The sequence below is a fragment of the Corvus moneduloides genome, chromosome 22 (genome assembly GCF_009650955.1).
Source record: "Corvus moneduloides isolate bCorMon1 chromosome 22, bCorMon1.pri, whole genome shotgun sequence".
NCBI lineage: Eukaryota > Metazoa > Chordata > Aves > Passeriformes > Corvidae > Corvus > Corvus moneduloides.
Window position 1 is genome coordinate 6,129,612 of NC_045497.1, and position 14,386 is coordinate 6,143,997.

Consider the following 14,386-nt stretch of genomic DNA (forward strand, 5'->3'; position numbering starts at 1 on the left):
CAGCAGAACCAGTAAAATGGCCAAGCCTACAGGCATCAGCCACAAGTTCCCAAACCAAGGATTATTTCCCTGTGTCAGTATTCCCCCTCCCCTTTAACAGAGACACTTAATTTGTTCCCATTGCCTAAAACTTCCATCTGAGCTGTTATTTCTTTCTGTGCTGAGAAATCGTATCCCAGGCAGGGCTGGACCCTTCACTTTTGCTCTTCACACCAACTGTGGGTGGTTTTTTTCCTTTAAACTAAACCCTGTCATTATCAAATATTATTATCTGATGCTTTTCCATCTAATTCAGTTTCCTGCTTGGAAGTGGCAGCCCCGTGTCCCCCAATCCGTCAGGATCCCTCCCCAGCCCCACACCTGAACTTTGGGTCTGGCAGCTTTATTTATGGAAGTGACATCATGGCTTTTTTTCCCATGGTAACAGGAGGACGCTGAACACGGGAGCTGAATGTGAGGAGATTTTCAATGGGAACAGAGCAGGCAGCCAAAGGCAAGTCTGAGACATTAATTAGTTAATTAGGGTAAAAATAAAGATGAATGTGGGAAGTCCCAGAGGCTGACAGGCTCGTGCTTCCCAAATTAGTGTTTTCTTGCAGACACACCTCCTGTAAACATATTTAATTGGGATTAGTCCCATTTTAGAGAGGGGAAACCAGAGGCACTGAGCAGAAGACAACCGTGGTCAGGTAACACTGGCTGGGGGCAGATCCTTCCAATTCCTCCTTTCTGCTCCTTGACCTTGGCTGCAATAATTCCTTGGGATTTTCAGGGCTGTGAAGCCTGTCAGTGAGGTGTGACTGTGGTGGGTGTTTCTCTGTTCTGTCCATGAGGAAGGACTTTCCTCCTCAGTCTCTGGAGCAGGGATGGGCTCCTGTGGGTTTCCTGTGGGTTCTGTGCAGGGTCCTTGATTTCGCTGGAGACTCTGCTGTCATATAATTACATATTTATTCATTTAAACATAAGTATTCAGACAAATTTAAATAAATGCTTAATTCACCTCACCAGCGGACTTTGGCTGTGTTGGAACGAGATCTCACAATGGTGGAGGTTGGATGATGGAATTTCATTGGAATTATCTGCGGTCCTTACACACCACCAAGGCCAGAGTCTTCCTTGCTCACACACAAACCTGCTGCCAGGAGGAAGAAGAGGAAGAAGAAAAGGAGGAGAAGAAAGAGGAGGAGGAAGAGGAGGAGGCAGTCCCTGCCCAGCCCTGTGTCATCACGATCTCCCAGAAGGGTGATTATTTGTTTCTTCAGAGCATTCCAGGCTGCGGAAAATGGCATTTACATACAGAGCACACATGGAGATCATGGGCAGTGCCCGTTGCTGTCCATCCAGCAGGAGATTTGGTTCAGTATTGGTTTTCTTCCTTTCTTTTTTTCAGTTTTGAGCCTATCTGAATCTCCCAGCACAAGAGCACCGCACTTGCACACTCAAGTGAGCCGGAAAATGAGCCTGGAAAGCCTGTCCTGTGCTTGGCCAGTCCCAGGATCCACCCAGGCGTGAACCAGGACTGGAAATACTCCTCTCTGGTCGTTAGAGGTGCTGCTGTTGCCTGGCCCCAGGGGGGTAAAGCCACAAGCTTAGTGATGGCACTTAGGTGACCTCAAATGCTATTTTTAGCTTGTCCCCTCCTCAGTTTTGCCTCATTTATACCCATCCACTTCCCCACTGCTGCTCCCTGGGAGGGGCTGGCCCTTGTGGATGGTGGGGTGTCATGGGCAAAGCCAACCTGGAGACGATGAGGAGGAACAAACACCAGCTGAAGGCCCCTGTGAGCTGTTTTGGGCAGCACTTTTGAACACCTCATTGATGCCCGTGGTGATGCAGCTTCACCATCAGCACTAAATATTAATTCCCCCAAAACAACTCCGTGTGTGTCCTCCTGAGGTCTCACACTTGCCTCATCCACCGTGTCAGATGCTGCTTTATCTTCTAAACAAATACCCCGCTGCTACCACATTTGTTGGTTTGAATCCCAGGATTTCTCCTGACATATGTTATTTTCTTCCTAGAAGCCACAAGTGGTAAACAAACATTTACAGGTGCTGGGAACACAGGACATGGGTTTCTCGGTGGCTGACTTATTTGTCTAGCAAGAACCATAAATTCTGGAGGTTCAGGGCTGAAGTCAGCCCTGGGGGCTGGGCTTAGGAAAAAATTCTTGAACAGGCATTTTTTTGTGGAGTTTCTTGCCATCTCCTCTAAAGCACATTGTTCTTGGGGAACAAGATGGGTCATTGGGGATGCCACATGTCTAGTGATCCCAATCCTACGGCGTGGATGTGTCCTTGGAGAGCAGGGGGAGAAGGAGAAGCTTTACCCTCTATATGCTCTGACCCAGGCTCCCTGTCCAGCTCTGCTTTGGGATAATGTCCAAGTCTGTGCCGCTCCAGCTGCCTCAGCTTCCCCTTTCTACAAGTTGTTTTTCTGGGTTTAAGTTGCTATGGGCAGGGACTGTATCCCACCAAGGACATCCCTCAGTGACATCATTGCTCCCGTGGGGAGGGTCCTTCTAGACCCCCGTGGATGGGGGCTGTGGTTGAGGGGCTTTGGGTGTTCCTGGGGAGGGGAGAGTGGTTGAGCTGAGATGGGAATGGGGACAACAGCAAGGGTGGAAGAGAGATCCAGCCTAGGGGTGCAGAGGAGGCCAGTGAGGGGTGACGCATCCTGATTTTGGGAGGCTTTAGGGTGCTTTCCCTCTTTTAAAAGAGGAAGGGGATGACAAGAGGTGAATGCGGTGGGTTCTTCCCCTCCCGGCAGCTGCTGCGGAAAATCCCGGGGAGACAAGTCGTGGGGATGGGTAAGGGGAGTTCACAGCCTGTTTTTTCCACCAGCCTGCCCAGCTCGGGGGCATCTCCTCCGCCCGGGTGGGCTTCGCCCCTCGCCCTTTCCCTCCCCTGCAGCCCCCGGGCGCAGGAGGGGAGCGAGGGGAGGAGGAACCGCCAGAGTGTTCGGGGGGATCGTCATGGTTACCTTCTTGGCAAAACAAATGGCTCCACTGAGTGATGATGATGATGGTGATGGTCACCCAGACAGCTCCGGACACTTTGAGACAGCGGTGGGGGGCGAGAGACCCACCCTGGGGATCCAGGAGCCCCCCCTCCCAGGGGAGCCAGACACCCTCCCGGCTCCGGGCAGAGCCTCCCCGCCGGGGCACATGTTGCTGCAGCCGGTTCGGTAAGACCCTTCCTCGCCCCGCAGGGACCCCCCGGATCCCCCGGGTTCCCCCGCCCCGCTGCCCGCTGGGGAGGGTCCGGAGGGGTGATGCCACCGGTTGCTGAGGTGGCTGGTGGTGCAGCGCTCCCCCACCCCAAGCCCCGGCGCTTGCTCCTCTCCCTCTCTCCCTCCCTTTCCCTCTCTCCTCATTTCCCTCTCTCCCTGTCTTCCAGAGACAAAAGCGCTCCGCAGCTGTGCCTGTCGCCTTCGGGATTCCTCCTGCCCCCCAGCCCAGCCGCAGAGGGGCTGGAAGAGTGGGTGAAGTTGCTCCAACCCCCCCATCCCCTTCTTCCTTCTCTTCCTCCTCTCTCCCAGGAAAGGTAAGAAAAGCAGTGGCTACTCTCCAGTTGCTCCTGCACCTTTTTAGCTCTGCAGGGGTGGGTGTGAGGGGTGTGTGTGTGTGTCACTTTCCAAGGCTATGCACGATCCCAGCACAAAGCCGCTCACTGAAGAGATCCCTGTCATAATATTTCTGCAGGCACAAGCCCACACTCAGCAAGCTGCTGCTTCCCAGCCTTGCCTTTTCCCAGCTGGATGGTGAGTCCTGGAACATCCCATCCCTCCCCAAAAATTGTACAGACATTAGTAGTGCCTGTGTCTGTCTCTGTGCAGGCAGAGGACAGGGATGGATATGGGGATGATGCTGGGGGTGACGGGCTGTTGCTGTCCTGGGCAGCCAAGGGGGATAACCCGTGTGTGGACACACTGTTCGGGGAAGGAGGAGTGACCTTGGCAGGTTGAGGGGGGCTGATCCCCCCGGTAAGGGTCAAAACATTGAGACCTGGCTGGAATCCACCATAGTGGCTGGGGCAGGGCAGGAAAGGGGTGGATGGAGGAGGGCTGTGCTACTCCTGGGGACCCTGTGTGTCTCCTTGGATCCAGATGCATCCCAAGCAGGAAGCAGGCTGCAGGTTTAGCCCAGCTGAGGGGTGTCTGGCCAACACCCCCTCTCTGGCTCAGCCCAGGGATCTTCCCCGGGCTGTGAGCCTGGTGAGGTGGGGGTTAACTAACCCCTGTGTCAGAAACGTGTGATTAACAGCTCTAGGAAGGGACTTGGGACATGAATCCAGGTCCTTGAGACCCAACTCTGGGGCCAGCCTGGTGGTCCAAGAGCTGCCAGGGGTGTGGCTGACAGTCCCCAAAATCTGTCTGCCAGGGCTGTCACGTCCCAGCCTGGCACTGTGTCACCTTGGGGAGGGGGACCTAGTTGCTTCCCCTGGGCTCTGGCAGGAGCAGCTGCTTCCCAATCTTTTCCCAGTCTCCCTGTCTGAGGCCTCAGCGTGCCCTTGAAGCCAGCAGCCCTTGTCACTGCTGTGGCAGTGGGGGGCCATGTTGTCACCCTTTGGGGGGCCTGCAGTGGCTGTTTTCCTGGTTTTCCATCAAGTGGGATACTCCGCTTGCAGTTTGAGGCAAGGGGAGGCTGGAGATGGGAGAACAGTTCCTGTAGCTTTTCCTGAGAGTATCCCACAGGTCTGCCATGGTGGATCCATGGCTCTTCCAGGTAGGACAGTGCTATGTGTGCCCTTTCAAACCCCATTTCCTCCTGTTGCTTCCTAGAGATATTCTGGGGGTTGATCCCAGTTTCCTGGCCAGGTTTGAGCCTCGTGCTTTGGGAGAAAGCAGCTGGAGGGGTCCTGCACATCTTAGTCATGACCTGCAGTGATGTGGGTCAGGTAGGTGAAGTCAGGGGTCCCTCAGCAGCATGCCCACATCTGCTCCCTGAGCCCTGCTGCCCCTGAAAACCAGGGAGAATTCCCAAGTGTGACTCTACTTGAGAGCCCTGGAAGTTTGGGAAGCGCAAGGCTTCTCCTGTCTTGGATTTGCAAGCAGGGGGGAGTTTGCTTCCCCGTGGTGATTGCCCAGGAATGCTGATGGAAGGCTGTGGAGCAACAGGCATCCTTGGCCAGGTCTGTCCACCTGTACATCTCCACAGGGCGCTCCGGCTGTCGTCATCCCGGCGAGCCACTGGATGTCAGTGTTGATTGAGACAGACGACGTGGAAGGAATATTTTACCCAGCTGCAGAAAACCTGGCGTCCTCTGAGCAGTGGGGATGTGCCCCAGGTCTAGCTCGGACCTCGAGGCGAGATCTCCAAGGGAACCCGTTTGTGGCCGGTCAGGGGTTACAGCAGGGCGGGGCAGCGATTCAGCAGCCCAAAAATGCGTCTGACACAAGGTGTGGCACCAGGGCTGGGCTTCACGCGGCTGCCTTCCTGTCCTGGCGAGCTGAAACAGCCGGGCTGCCCCTGGTATCTGCCCTTCAGGCAGCAGGGCCGGGTGGGGCTGGGTCGGGTTTTATCCCAGCTCCTGGTCTGGCTCTCCCTGTCCTGTTGTCGGCTGCGGATGCCACAGATCCTGTGGTGTGGTACAGCTGGGACCCCAGCCCGCTCCTGGGAGTCGGGTCCTGCCGGAAGCCAGGCTGTGTGCTCACAGTTTTGCTCTGTTTTCCTATTCAGTGCACCAAAATAGACCTCAGAGGAGCATTATTCTGCCCCTGTCTTTACTCTGCGTTCTCAGACAGAATTTTTGAGGACCCATCAGTGCTAGAGACACAGACGGACACCCAGGAAGCTCTGAGCAGCTCTCCAGGCACCACCTCCCTTTTTCAGGCACATAAACACCTTTTCCCATCCCCTAAAATCCAGCCCCAGCCTCTCGGGAGTGCTGGGACAGGCGCCTGCAGCCCTGTGGAGGGGCTGGAGCCTGTGCTCCGGCTCGCAGCCCTGCGCTCTCTGCGCGTCACGGGGACCGTCCGCGGACGTCGCAGCAGCATCAGCGCCTTCCCCGTCAGTCGGGCACAGGAATTGGCCGAGGGTATTGCCTGGAGTGGGGTGATCACGCTTCCGTGTCTCCCTCCCCTCCGTGGCCAGGAGGAGCAGTGGATTGTCAGGAAAGAGCACTTACAAAGGAAGGGGGAAAATAAAGATTGATCCAGTAGCAGCCTGGTGTGCCAGGTCCAGAGCGCGGCTGGCCAAGGGACAGTGTCTGTCACCAGCCCTGAGCTGCTTCCTAGTTGATGGGATTACAGGTGTATTTTGAGGGCTGGAGGTAGTAACCAGTGGTTTCCCTTTTTCCTGGGATGCCAGATGCAGTGTGAGGTCGGGAGGCACCTGACCAGGTCCATGGGATGGCCCCGTGCCTGCTGTGTGCGGGAGGCAGGACACTTTTGGTGGCAGTGAGGGGACACGCTGAGGACTGGGTGGGTGTGGGGATATCCTGTGCAGATTGGTAATTTTTTGGGGATGCAGGGTCCTGCCAGGTCCCATCCTCAGAGTCCAGCCCTGTGACCTGAATGGAGACTGAGTGCACATCCCAGAGCAGCAAAGGCAGGATGGGGAGCAGGCAAGGGGCCGGTGCTGAGCTCCTGGGGGGCACAGGAGAGACATTCCAGCCTTCCTACTGCTCTCCCTCACTCCAGCCTCTCCGCTGCTCTCCCTTTCCATGCTCCAGTCACTTGATGGCGTTGGTGACACGAGCTGTGTGGAGCAGCCCCATGGCTCTGCTGGCAGCGTCCCCTATCAAAGGGTTTTTGCCGGGGAGAGCCCTCTGAGCCCTCCCTATCCTTGTGGGGTCGATTTTTTGGCTGGCACAGCAGTAAGGGCTGGTGCCAGGCTCCTCTGAGCCACCTTGGAGCTACAGGAGAGGTGCAACTCTCCTGGCTGGCTCAAACAGGACGTGGCACGGGGCTCTGTGTCCCACTGAGGGTCCCTTGGTGCTTGTCCAGGCCCAGGCGATGCAGAAAGCCCTGCTGGCAGAGTGGCTCCCAGGGGAGTTATGTCCCCAATCTCCCATGGGCGCAGGAGATGTGAGGGGCTTGGATCTCACCCATGGCTCTGCACTAAGTCCCCACTTCCAAGCTGAAGTCACGCTCTTGGAGCCCATATCCACCCCTCTGGCAGTCCCATAATGAATTCCTGTTGTGCCAAGCTGGTAGAGAGCTCCTTCCCATTATTATTTCTTCCCTAAGGTAAAATAATTCCCTCTCCTTCCTCCCCCTCCTGGCATTTAATCACTTCCCGATACCTTGATGGCCTCAGCCACATCTCGCAGTGAGGGGACCTTCATTATCTCTCCCTGTGCAGGTGAACCCTTGCCAGCTCCTGACTTCTCAAGCCCTGTTGGCACAGCTGGGAGCATCCCAGTGTGGGATGGCCTCCCCTGGCTCAGGCAGGGCTCCCAGTTATCTCCTGACTGTGTGGGGCTGCATCCCCATGGATGCATCCCCGACTTCCCTGGGCAGCTCCTGGCGTGAGCAGCATTTGTGGTGGAAGGAGAGGTGGATTCAATCGGGAATGGCTGAGGTTTTTGGCCGGGATTCAGGGGCCTGCCTTGGGATTACTGCCCTCCATCATCATCTTTGCTGCTGTTTCCTTTGCTCAGTTTCCGTGGCTGCTCTCCCCCATCCTGGACAGCCCTTCTTGCTCTCTCTGGCTCTCCCTTCTTCCTTTCCTAACGCCGTTTTCCTGCCCGAGCACATTGAGCTCGTGGCCTTGATGTCTTCGGTGGCATTTGCATATAAAGGTGGGTTTTAATAACGCAGGACTGGTAGGGAATGAGAAACGGATGTATTTCAGTGCTGCTAGCTCCTCCTGAGCCTCGTAAATCACTGCATAAAGCATTGCAGAGCCAGCCAGGGAGAACTGCTGCCTAGCAACTTCTCCCGGTTCCCCGGGGGAGCGGGATGGGGCCCTAAAATCCACCTGAAAGGTCTCTTTTGAAACCCTGAGGCTTGGGGGAGAGGAGCTGGAACGGAGGAAAACCTGCTTAGGGAAAAGAGTTGGAACGTAATTGGCAGAAGAAGTCGCTTTGCATCTGAATGTGTCGGCTGAGCACAGGAAGGGATGAGTCAGCCCGTGCAGGAAGGATCTGGAGATGCAGGACAGCAGAGCAGTGGCACCTCCCCGAAATCAGCGAGGATGAGGATGGGCAAGGGCATGGGAGGGCAGGAGGATGCTTGGCTCTGCCTGCCTGCTCTTCCTTCCCCAGGATAAAGGAAAACTCTGATGATCATAGTCTTATCCTGGAGAAAGTTGTTGGTTTGGAGAATAATGAGGAGAAAGAGGGACGGAAAAAGATGTTAACCTGTTCTGCCCAGACTCCAGCAGTGTGGGAGCTGGGGAGTGTGGACCTCCAGGGCTGTCTGCCCCCAGCCAGGGAGGTTTGATCTGAACCTCCTCCCTTGTGCCGATGGGGGTTTGGGGCAGGGGTTTTCCTTGTGTCTTCCCACCGGGGCCTTGCTCCATCCCCATCCCCATCACTGCAGTCATCAAGCCCAGGTGTCGTGGTGTCCCAGGTCACTCACCTTTCTGTCCTCAGGGCTTCAGAATGAGGTGGCAGAGGCATGCAAACATTTCGGGCACTCAGGGCTCCACATCCATTCTTACCTGTCTCTCTCCAGCTCCCTACCATCACCCAGAGACCCCCGGGAAGATGCCAGGGCTGATTAACCGGGTGACCTTCTCCCGGCTGCCCCTCATCGCGTCCGAGGTGACATCCTGTGTCAGCGGCTATGCCTTTGGGATGACAGCCCTGCTCACCTACCACAACCCAGACCCCCAGGCTTTGGAAGGCAAGTTTCAAGGAGTGAAGCTTGGAATGGGAACTTTAGAGCCAGGATATGGCAGTGCTGGGTTTCTGTGCATGCCTTAAACCTTTAGATGCTGGTGGGAAGCACAACCAAGTGTATTGTGTCCAAGTCTCCAACTTTTTAGGTGTGAAAAATCCCACAAGTGGGATTTTTTTTCCCACTTGGGAAGTGCCAAGAGGGACCTGGCTGGTGGGGCCGGGGAAGTGGTGGGTGTTGCTAACACCCCTCCTGGGTGGCAGGTCTCTTTGTGTACCCCTTGGACGAGGGCACGACTGTCGTGGGCTTCAAGGCGGTCGTGTGCCGGCGCATGGTGACAGTGCAGATCAAAGACAAAGCCAAGATAGATGACACCTACTTCGACAGCTGCAGCCTCCCCCCTGGAAGAGCTGGTGATGGAAGCGGTGAGGGGATTAAGGGTGTTTTAGGGAATGTGGGGAGAAAAGGAGAGGAAGGGGAGTAGGGCGGTGGCAGTGGGTGGCTGGCTGCTGTCTGCTGTGGCACCAAGGGGGCTTCTTTTGGGAAGCTGAGGGGTTGTGGTGCTCACGTCCCTGCCAAAAATATCAGTCATGCCCATCTTGGAAAGCACTGCTGCTTCTGGGCAGCCAAAGGAGTGATGCAGGAGCTGAGGCTGTTCAAAGAAAGCTGATGTGTGCAGCAGGGGTGGCTTTGTGTGTTTGATCCGGGGCTGGGGGTTGTGGGAGGCCTGGAAAGGAGCATTTTCCATGGTTGCAATACCTGGTGTGGTCCTCTCTGTGCAGGAAGGATCATGATGGATGAGGACCTGGAGAGGATTGTTTTTGTGGCCAACCTGGGCATGATTCCTCCCCTGGAAAGTGTGTCCATCTTCATCAGCACCTCCTCTGAGCTGCAGACACTGCCCAGCGGGGCAGTGAGGGTCCACCTGCCAGCTGTGTGCGTCCCCAGGGTCCCCCAGCCCAGCCTGGAGAATGCCAGCAGCCTTTCCAGCCACCAGCTCCGAACGTACGGAAAACCACGGAGTGGGCTCAGTCTGGGACTGATCCTGGGGAATGCAGGGCTGGCTGAGCAGGAGCTGCAGGAGGCTGGAGAGTGGCTGCAGGCTTTACCTCCAGCAGCCCTGCAGTTCCTGGGGGGATAGAACACGTTCACAGGGTTTGTTGGGATTTATCTCACTGGCAGGGACAAGCACCTCTGCGGATCGGGGAGCCCGGAGCAAGGGAGCAGGTTCTGCCTGGCTCAGCTGCTGGACAGTGAGGCCACCAACCCCTTTGAGTACGAGTTCAGCTTCCACCTGGAGATCCGGGGGCCATGTTTGCTGGCAGATAGGAGCACAAGGCTGATTTGTCACCTCCCCATGCGGCAATGTCCACACTCCTCCTCCTCAATGCAAATCTGTGTTGGCAACTTAACTGCGCTGGGGTGGATTCACCAGTACCAGGCTGATGCTAACGTGGGCTCCTGTCCTCTGCCACCTTATCTTCTCTTCTCCCTGGTCTCCCCCACCCTCAATCCCTGCTGGCACCTCGGTTTCCCCGGGCAGGAGTTGAGAGCCCCACACACGAGATCCGAGCAGACGCCGACCCCTCAGCTCGCTCTGCCAAGAGCATCGTGATCACGCTGGCCAGCAAACACTCCTTCGACAGACCCGTGGAGATCCTGATCCATCCAAGTGGTAGGTGGGCTCTGCTTCCCCTCTGCTGGTCTTGCCCCTTCCTGGGATCCTCATCTGTAGCTCTGGAGACAGCTGGATTAGCACTGGTTTTGCAAATATTGTCAAGGTTAGGCTTCCTGGGAGGTAATCCTGGCCGTGCTCAGGGTTTTCTGGGCTCCCCAAGCTCACAGATACTGCTGTTTTCCCAGCCAAGGGTGCCTGCATCTCTGCCAGACCCAAAGTGTTACCACGGCTGTTCTTCACACAATTCTCTGCATTTCCAGAGCCCCACATGCCCCACGTCTTAATGGAAGAGGGTGACATGACCCCTGCAGAGTACGAACGACACCTGAAGGGGAAGAATGATTTCATTAAAGGCACTAGGAGAGACCCCAGTGCCAAGAGAAAGGTGAGAAACACAAGCTGCAGGTGTTAACTGAGGCTTTCCATGGACTGGAGCTGAGCTAGAAGATGATTCCTTGTTTCCAGCATCACTGTCCCAATGAGACCTTCAACATCCTCCCTTGGAGAGGGGCTTGTGTGGAGGAAGAGGGGAAAATATGGCAGTGCTGCTGATAAACTGAGAGTGGAAGGAGCTCTGAGATGGTTATTGTGTGTATAATTAGTGCTAGTCTAGCATAGCATAATTAGAGAGGTGAATTGTGATAGCATTAAGGGTATTATAATTATTGCAATGACATAGAATAAAATATTCTTTTAATTGCTCAGTAAATGTTTACTGCTTCTGGCTGTCAGAGAGAAAGAAGTGATTTTCCTTGGAATAATGAGCTGAACTGAAGACAAGGTAGGAGAGACTTCTCTTTGTTCTGCTGAGCAGCAAAGAGAAAAATATCTGCGCTGGGATTTGTGCCTCGTCTTCCAGCAGTTCTGAAGGAATGAGTGACAGCCCAGCACTCTGGTGTGTTTGGGATCAGCGGAGAGGAGCGGACAGCTCAGAGCCCTCCGGATTTCCAGGGTGGGCGTCTTCCCCTAAGGGACAGGTTGTGCTTGTGTGGCCACGGCCGGGGCTGATGGTGTCAACTCCTGTTTTACACAGCTGGGGCTCTCCTGTGTGCCCAGGGATGCTCATTTCCCCCTAAACTCCTTCTCCACACGTCTGATCCTGGGTTCCTCTTGGCAGACATCCTGGACCTGCTGCAGGGGTGCCTCCTCATGCTGCTAAGATTTCTCCTGTCATGAGAGACTTGTCAAGCCTCCTCTCCTTCCTTCCCTTTGCCCTCACTCCCTCTCTCAGGGCTGGGACTCCGCAGGCATCTCCTCTAATTGTGTTCAGCGTGTGGCAGGTGGAATGAGATGAAACTCCCACGCTACGCCTCGGATGGCTCCCTAATTATTTCTGCTTCTTTGGCATGTCAAATTATCTAAGGGGGGGATCATTCTGGAGACATTTCCCTGCAGGAAAGCCACCTGTGCCCCAGGAGGACTGGGAAACAACTGCAGGGAGCAGAGAAAATGCCTGGAATATCTGGGGTAGATGATGGGCTGCAATTGCTGCTGCTCAGAGCAGGACACTGGCCACTTCTCGGCTTAAATTAAATTAGCCCAGAAATTTCAGCAGTAAATGATAATCAATTCTCTTCCCTCAGTTTGTTATGGAAAAGGCTTGGATCCTGTCAGCTGCAGGTTGGTGGGGATGGATGCACACTGGAATCAACTTTCCTCGACAAAATCTGATTAGCTTACGGTAATTGGATAATGGGTGAAGGGGAGCGGAAGGGAGGTGAGGAGATGTTTTCTTTTCTGGCTGACCCCTAGCAGCACCTCTGAGGCTGTTTACTGAAGATTTGCCTGTAAAATTCTCTTCAGAGTCAGTGAGAAATCCCAAAATCTGGGCTTATCCTGATCCCACAGGAAATTTATGTCGTGGATACCCAAGAGCATTCCAGGGAGTTCTGTGGATAGGTCCAGGGCCACGATTCAGTCCTTGGACAGAGGCAATAAGGAACACTCTAGTCTGGAATGCGATAAACTGGAAAAGTTGTTGAACAAAATAATATCATATGGCTGGAGGGAAATGGAAATGGAAAGAGCCCTTTGATTTCTCAGCAGCTGATTAATTTATACCCCATCCCATGGAAGGGAAAGGCAAGAAGATGAGTGGGAGCTTGGCTCGTTCCTGTGAGTGGGACTTGTCTTTTCACTGGGTCAGAGAAGCAGCACTCAGGCACAGGATCTGAAAGCAGAGCTCATGTGTGTGTGTTGAGCCACAGGGAGTTAGTGAGTTATAGAAGACAAAGGTTGGTCATCAGCTCATAGACTGAGGAATGTGACTCATGGCCGGAGAAAGCAAGCGCAGTTATCTGGGGTCTGGTTTACTCCCAGTGAAACCAATGAGAAAAGCAGCCAGAAAGAGGAGAAGGCGGCAAACAAAGCCCCTGAGGATCGAGCTGCTGTTGTGGAGTTGTTTCCACACTCAGACCCAGGGATGAAAGGCCACAGCTGGGCTCATGTGGGGTCCTGGAGCTCCCTCCAAAGCAGCTGAGGCCGTGAACCTGTTACTGCTTGATACACACATAACAGTACTTTATAAACGTATCACAGGAGGTTTTTACCCATTTAATTTTATCCCATTTGTATTGAATACTTGAAATAGAAGGAGAGAAAATATCGAGAGCCAGTGGAGCTGTGTGCAGTGCAGAGACAGATCATGCAGGTTCCTATCGAACCATGGCCGGAGCAGCCGGTTCAGCTTTCCGAAGCCTTTCAATCCCCACAAAGAAATGTGATAAAAGAAATGGGCAGAAAAAGCAGCAAATCAGAGGTGGCAGGAATGAATTGGAGCGGTGAATGCGGCACATCAAGGGCTGCATCTCACACTTCATTAGTGAGTGACCATGGAGAAAACCTCTGGTGTGCCTCGGTGGGATGCTAAGCTGTGCTAATGAACCAGGTTTTTGGGAAGGATCTAATGAAATGTTTGGAGAATCAGTTTTGCAAGGTGCTGGGTTGAGCCAGGTCTTTTGATTTCTTCTCCAGGCTTTTATCTGAGTGTGCAGTTGCTCCATACAATCGCAGAAGGATAGGACCTTAAAGCTTATCTTGTCCCACCCCCTGCCATGGGTAGGGACACCTTTCACTATCCTAGCCTGCTCCAAGCCCCGTCCAACCTGGCCTTGGACACTTCCAGGGGTGGAGAATACTGTGGGTATGGACACAACAGAACACCTGGACACTGGCCCACCCTGGTGTTGTCACCTCTGAGGCCAGAACAAGCAGATTCTGGCCCACAAAAGGCCCTGCACTTGCATTTTTACCCCTGCTCTGATTCCCCTCGAATTGAAGTCGGGTAGAAAAATGAGCTCTCTCCTGCTTTCTTTCAGACGGAAATCATTAGGAAGCGGCTGAACAAGGACATCCCCCACCACCCCGTCATCATGCTCAACTTCTGCCCTGACTTGAGGACTGTGCAGCCAGGCCTCCAGAAAGCCCAGGGAGAGTTTATCTTCCTGGTAGACCGCAGCAAGAGCATGAGCGGTGTGAACATCAACCATGCCAAGGTACCTGCAGGAGGGGAAGCACCTGCCTGTCAACAGGCAATGAGAGAGCGCTGGGGGTGCTGAGAGCAGAAGTGTTCATTATCAGGGGATGGGGGGTAATTATGGGCTGTATTTCAGTCATCTCAACCGTGGCGCTTGTTCGGTACCTGCAATGAAGGTGACTCTCCCCCGTTCTCTTCCCCTTCTTCCTATCAGCACATAAAATGCAAAATTATTTTCTTTCCCTCTCTTGCTGGCATGTGTTGTGCATCCCTTTTCCAGTTCTCCCTGTCTCCAGGAGGGCTTTGAGTGATGGCTGCCTAGGGGGAAACCTCCAGGGAGCTCCGAGGGGAGCAACGTGCTGACCAAGCATTAGGAGAGGTTTTGCTGATGGGCACCTCTGTGCACCCACAGAAATGATTTAAACACGAGACATCTCTTTTCCAAA

At 54.4% G+C, this 14,386-nt stretch overlaps 1 protein-coding gene across 3 annotated transcripts in view; it reads left to right on the forward strand.

The window, feature by feature from the left end:
- The first annotated feature begins 533 nt into the window (after positions 1-533).
- The window catches only part of VWA5B1 (von Willebrand factor A domain containing 5B1), a 30,048-nt gene continuing 16,195 nt past the window's right edge, over positions 534-14,386 (forward strand). The window contains exons 1-12 of one of the 3 annotated variants that reach the window (XM_032131519.1): positions 534-689; positions 1,009-1,242; positions 1,391-3,186; positions 3,399-3,545; positions 3,704-3,762; positions 8,623-8,793; positions 9,051-9,212; positions 9,570-9,792; positions 9,970-10,112; positions 10,331-10,462; positions 10,726-10,850; positions 13,783-13,959. In XM_032131519.1, the coding sequence (XP_031987410.1) occupies positions 2,975-3,186; positions 3,399-3,545; positions 3,704-3,762; positions 8,623-8,793; positions 9,051-9,212; positions 9,570-9,792; positions 9,970-10,112; positions 10,331-10,462; positions 10,726-10,850; positions 13,783-13,959 (1,551 nt within the window). In that variant the 5' untranslated portion in view covers positions 534-689; positions 1,009-1,242; positions 1,391-2,974. The other 2 variants (XM_032131522.1, XM_032131520.1) reach the window with 2 other exon arrangements.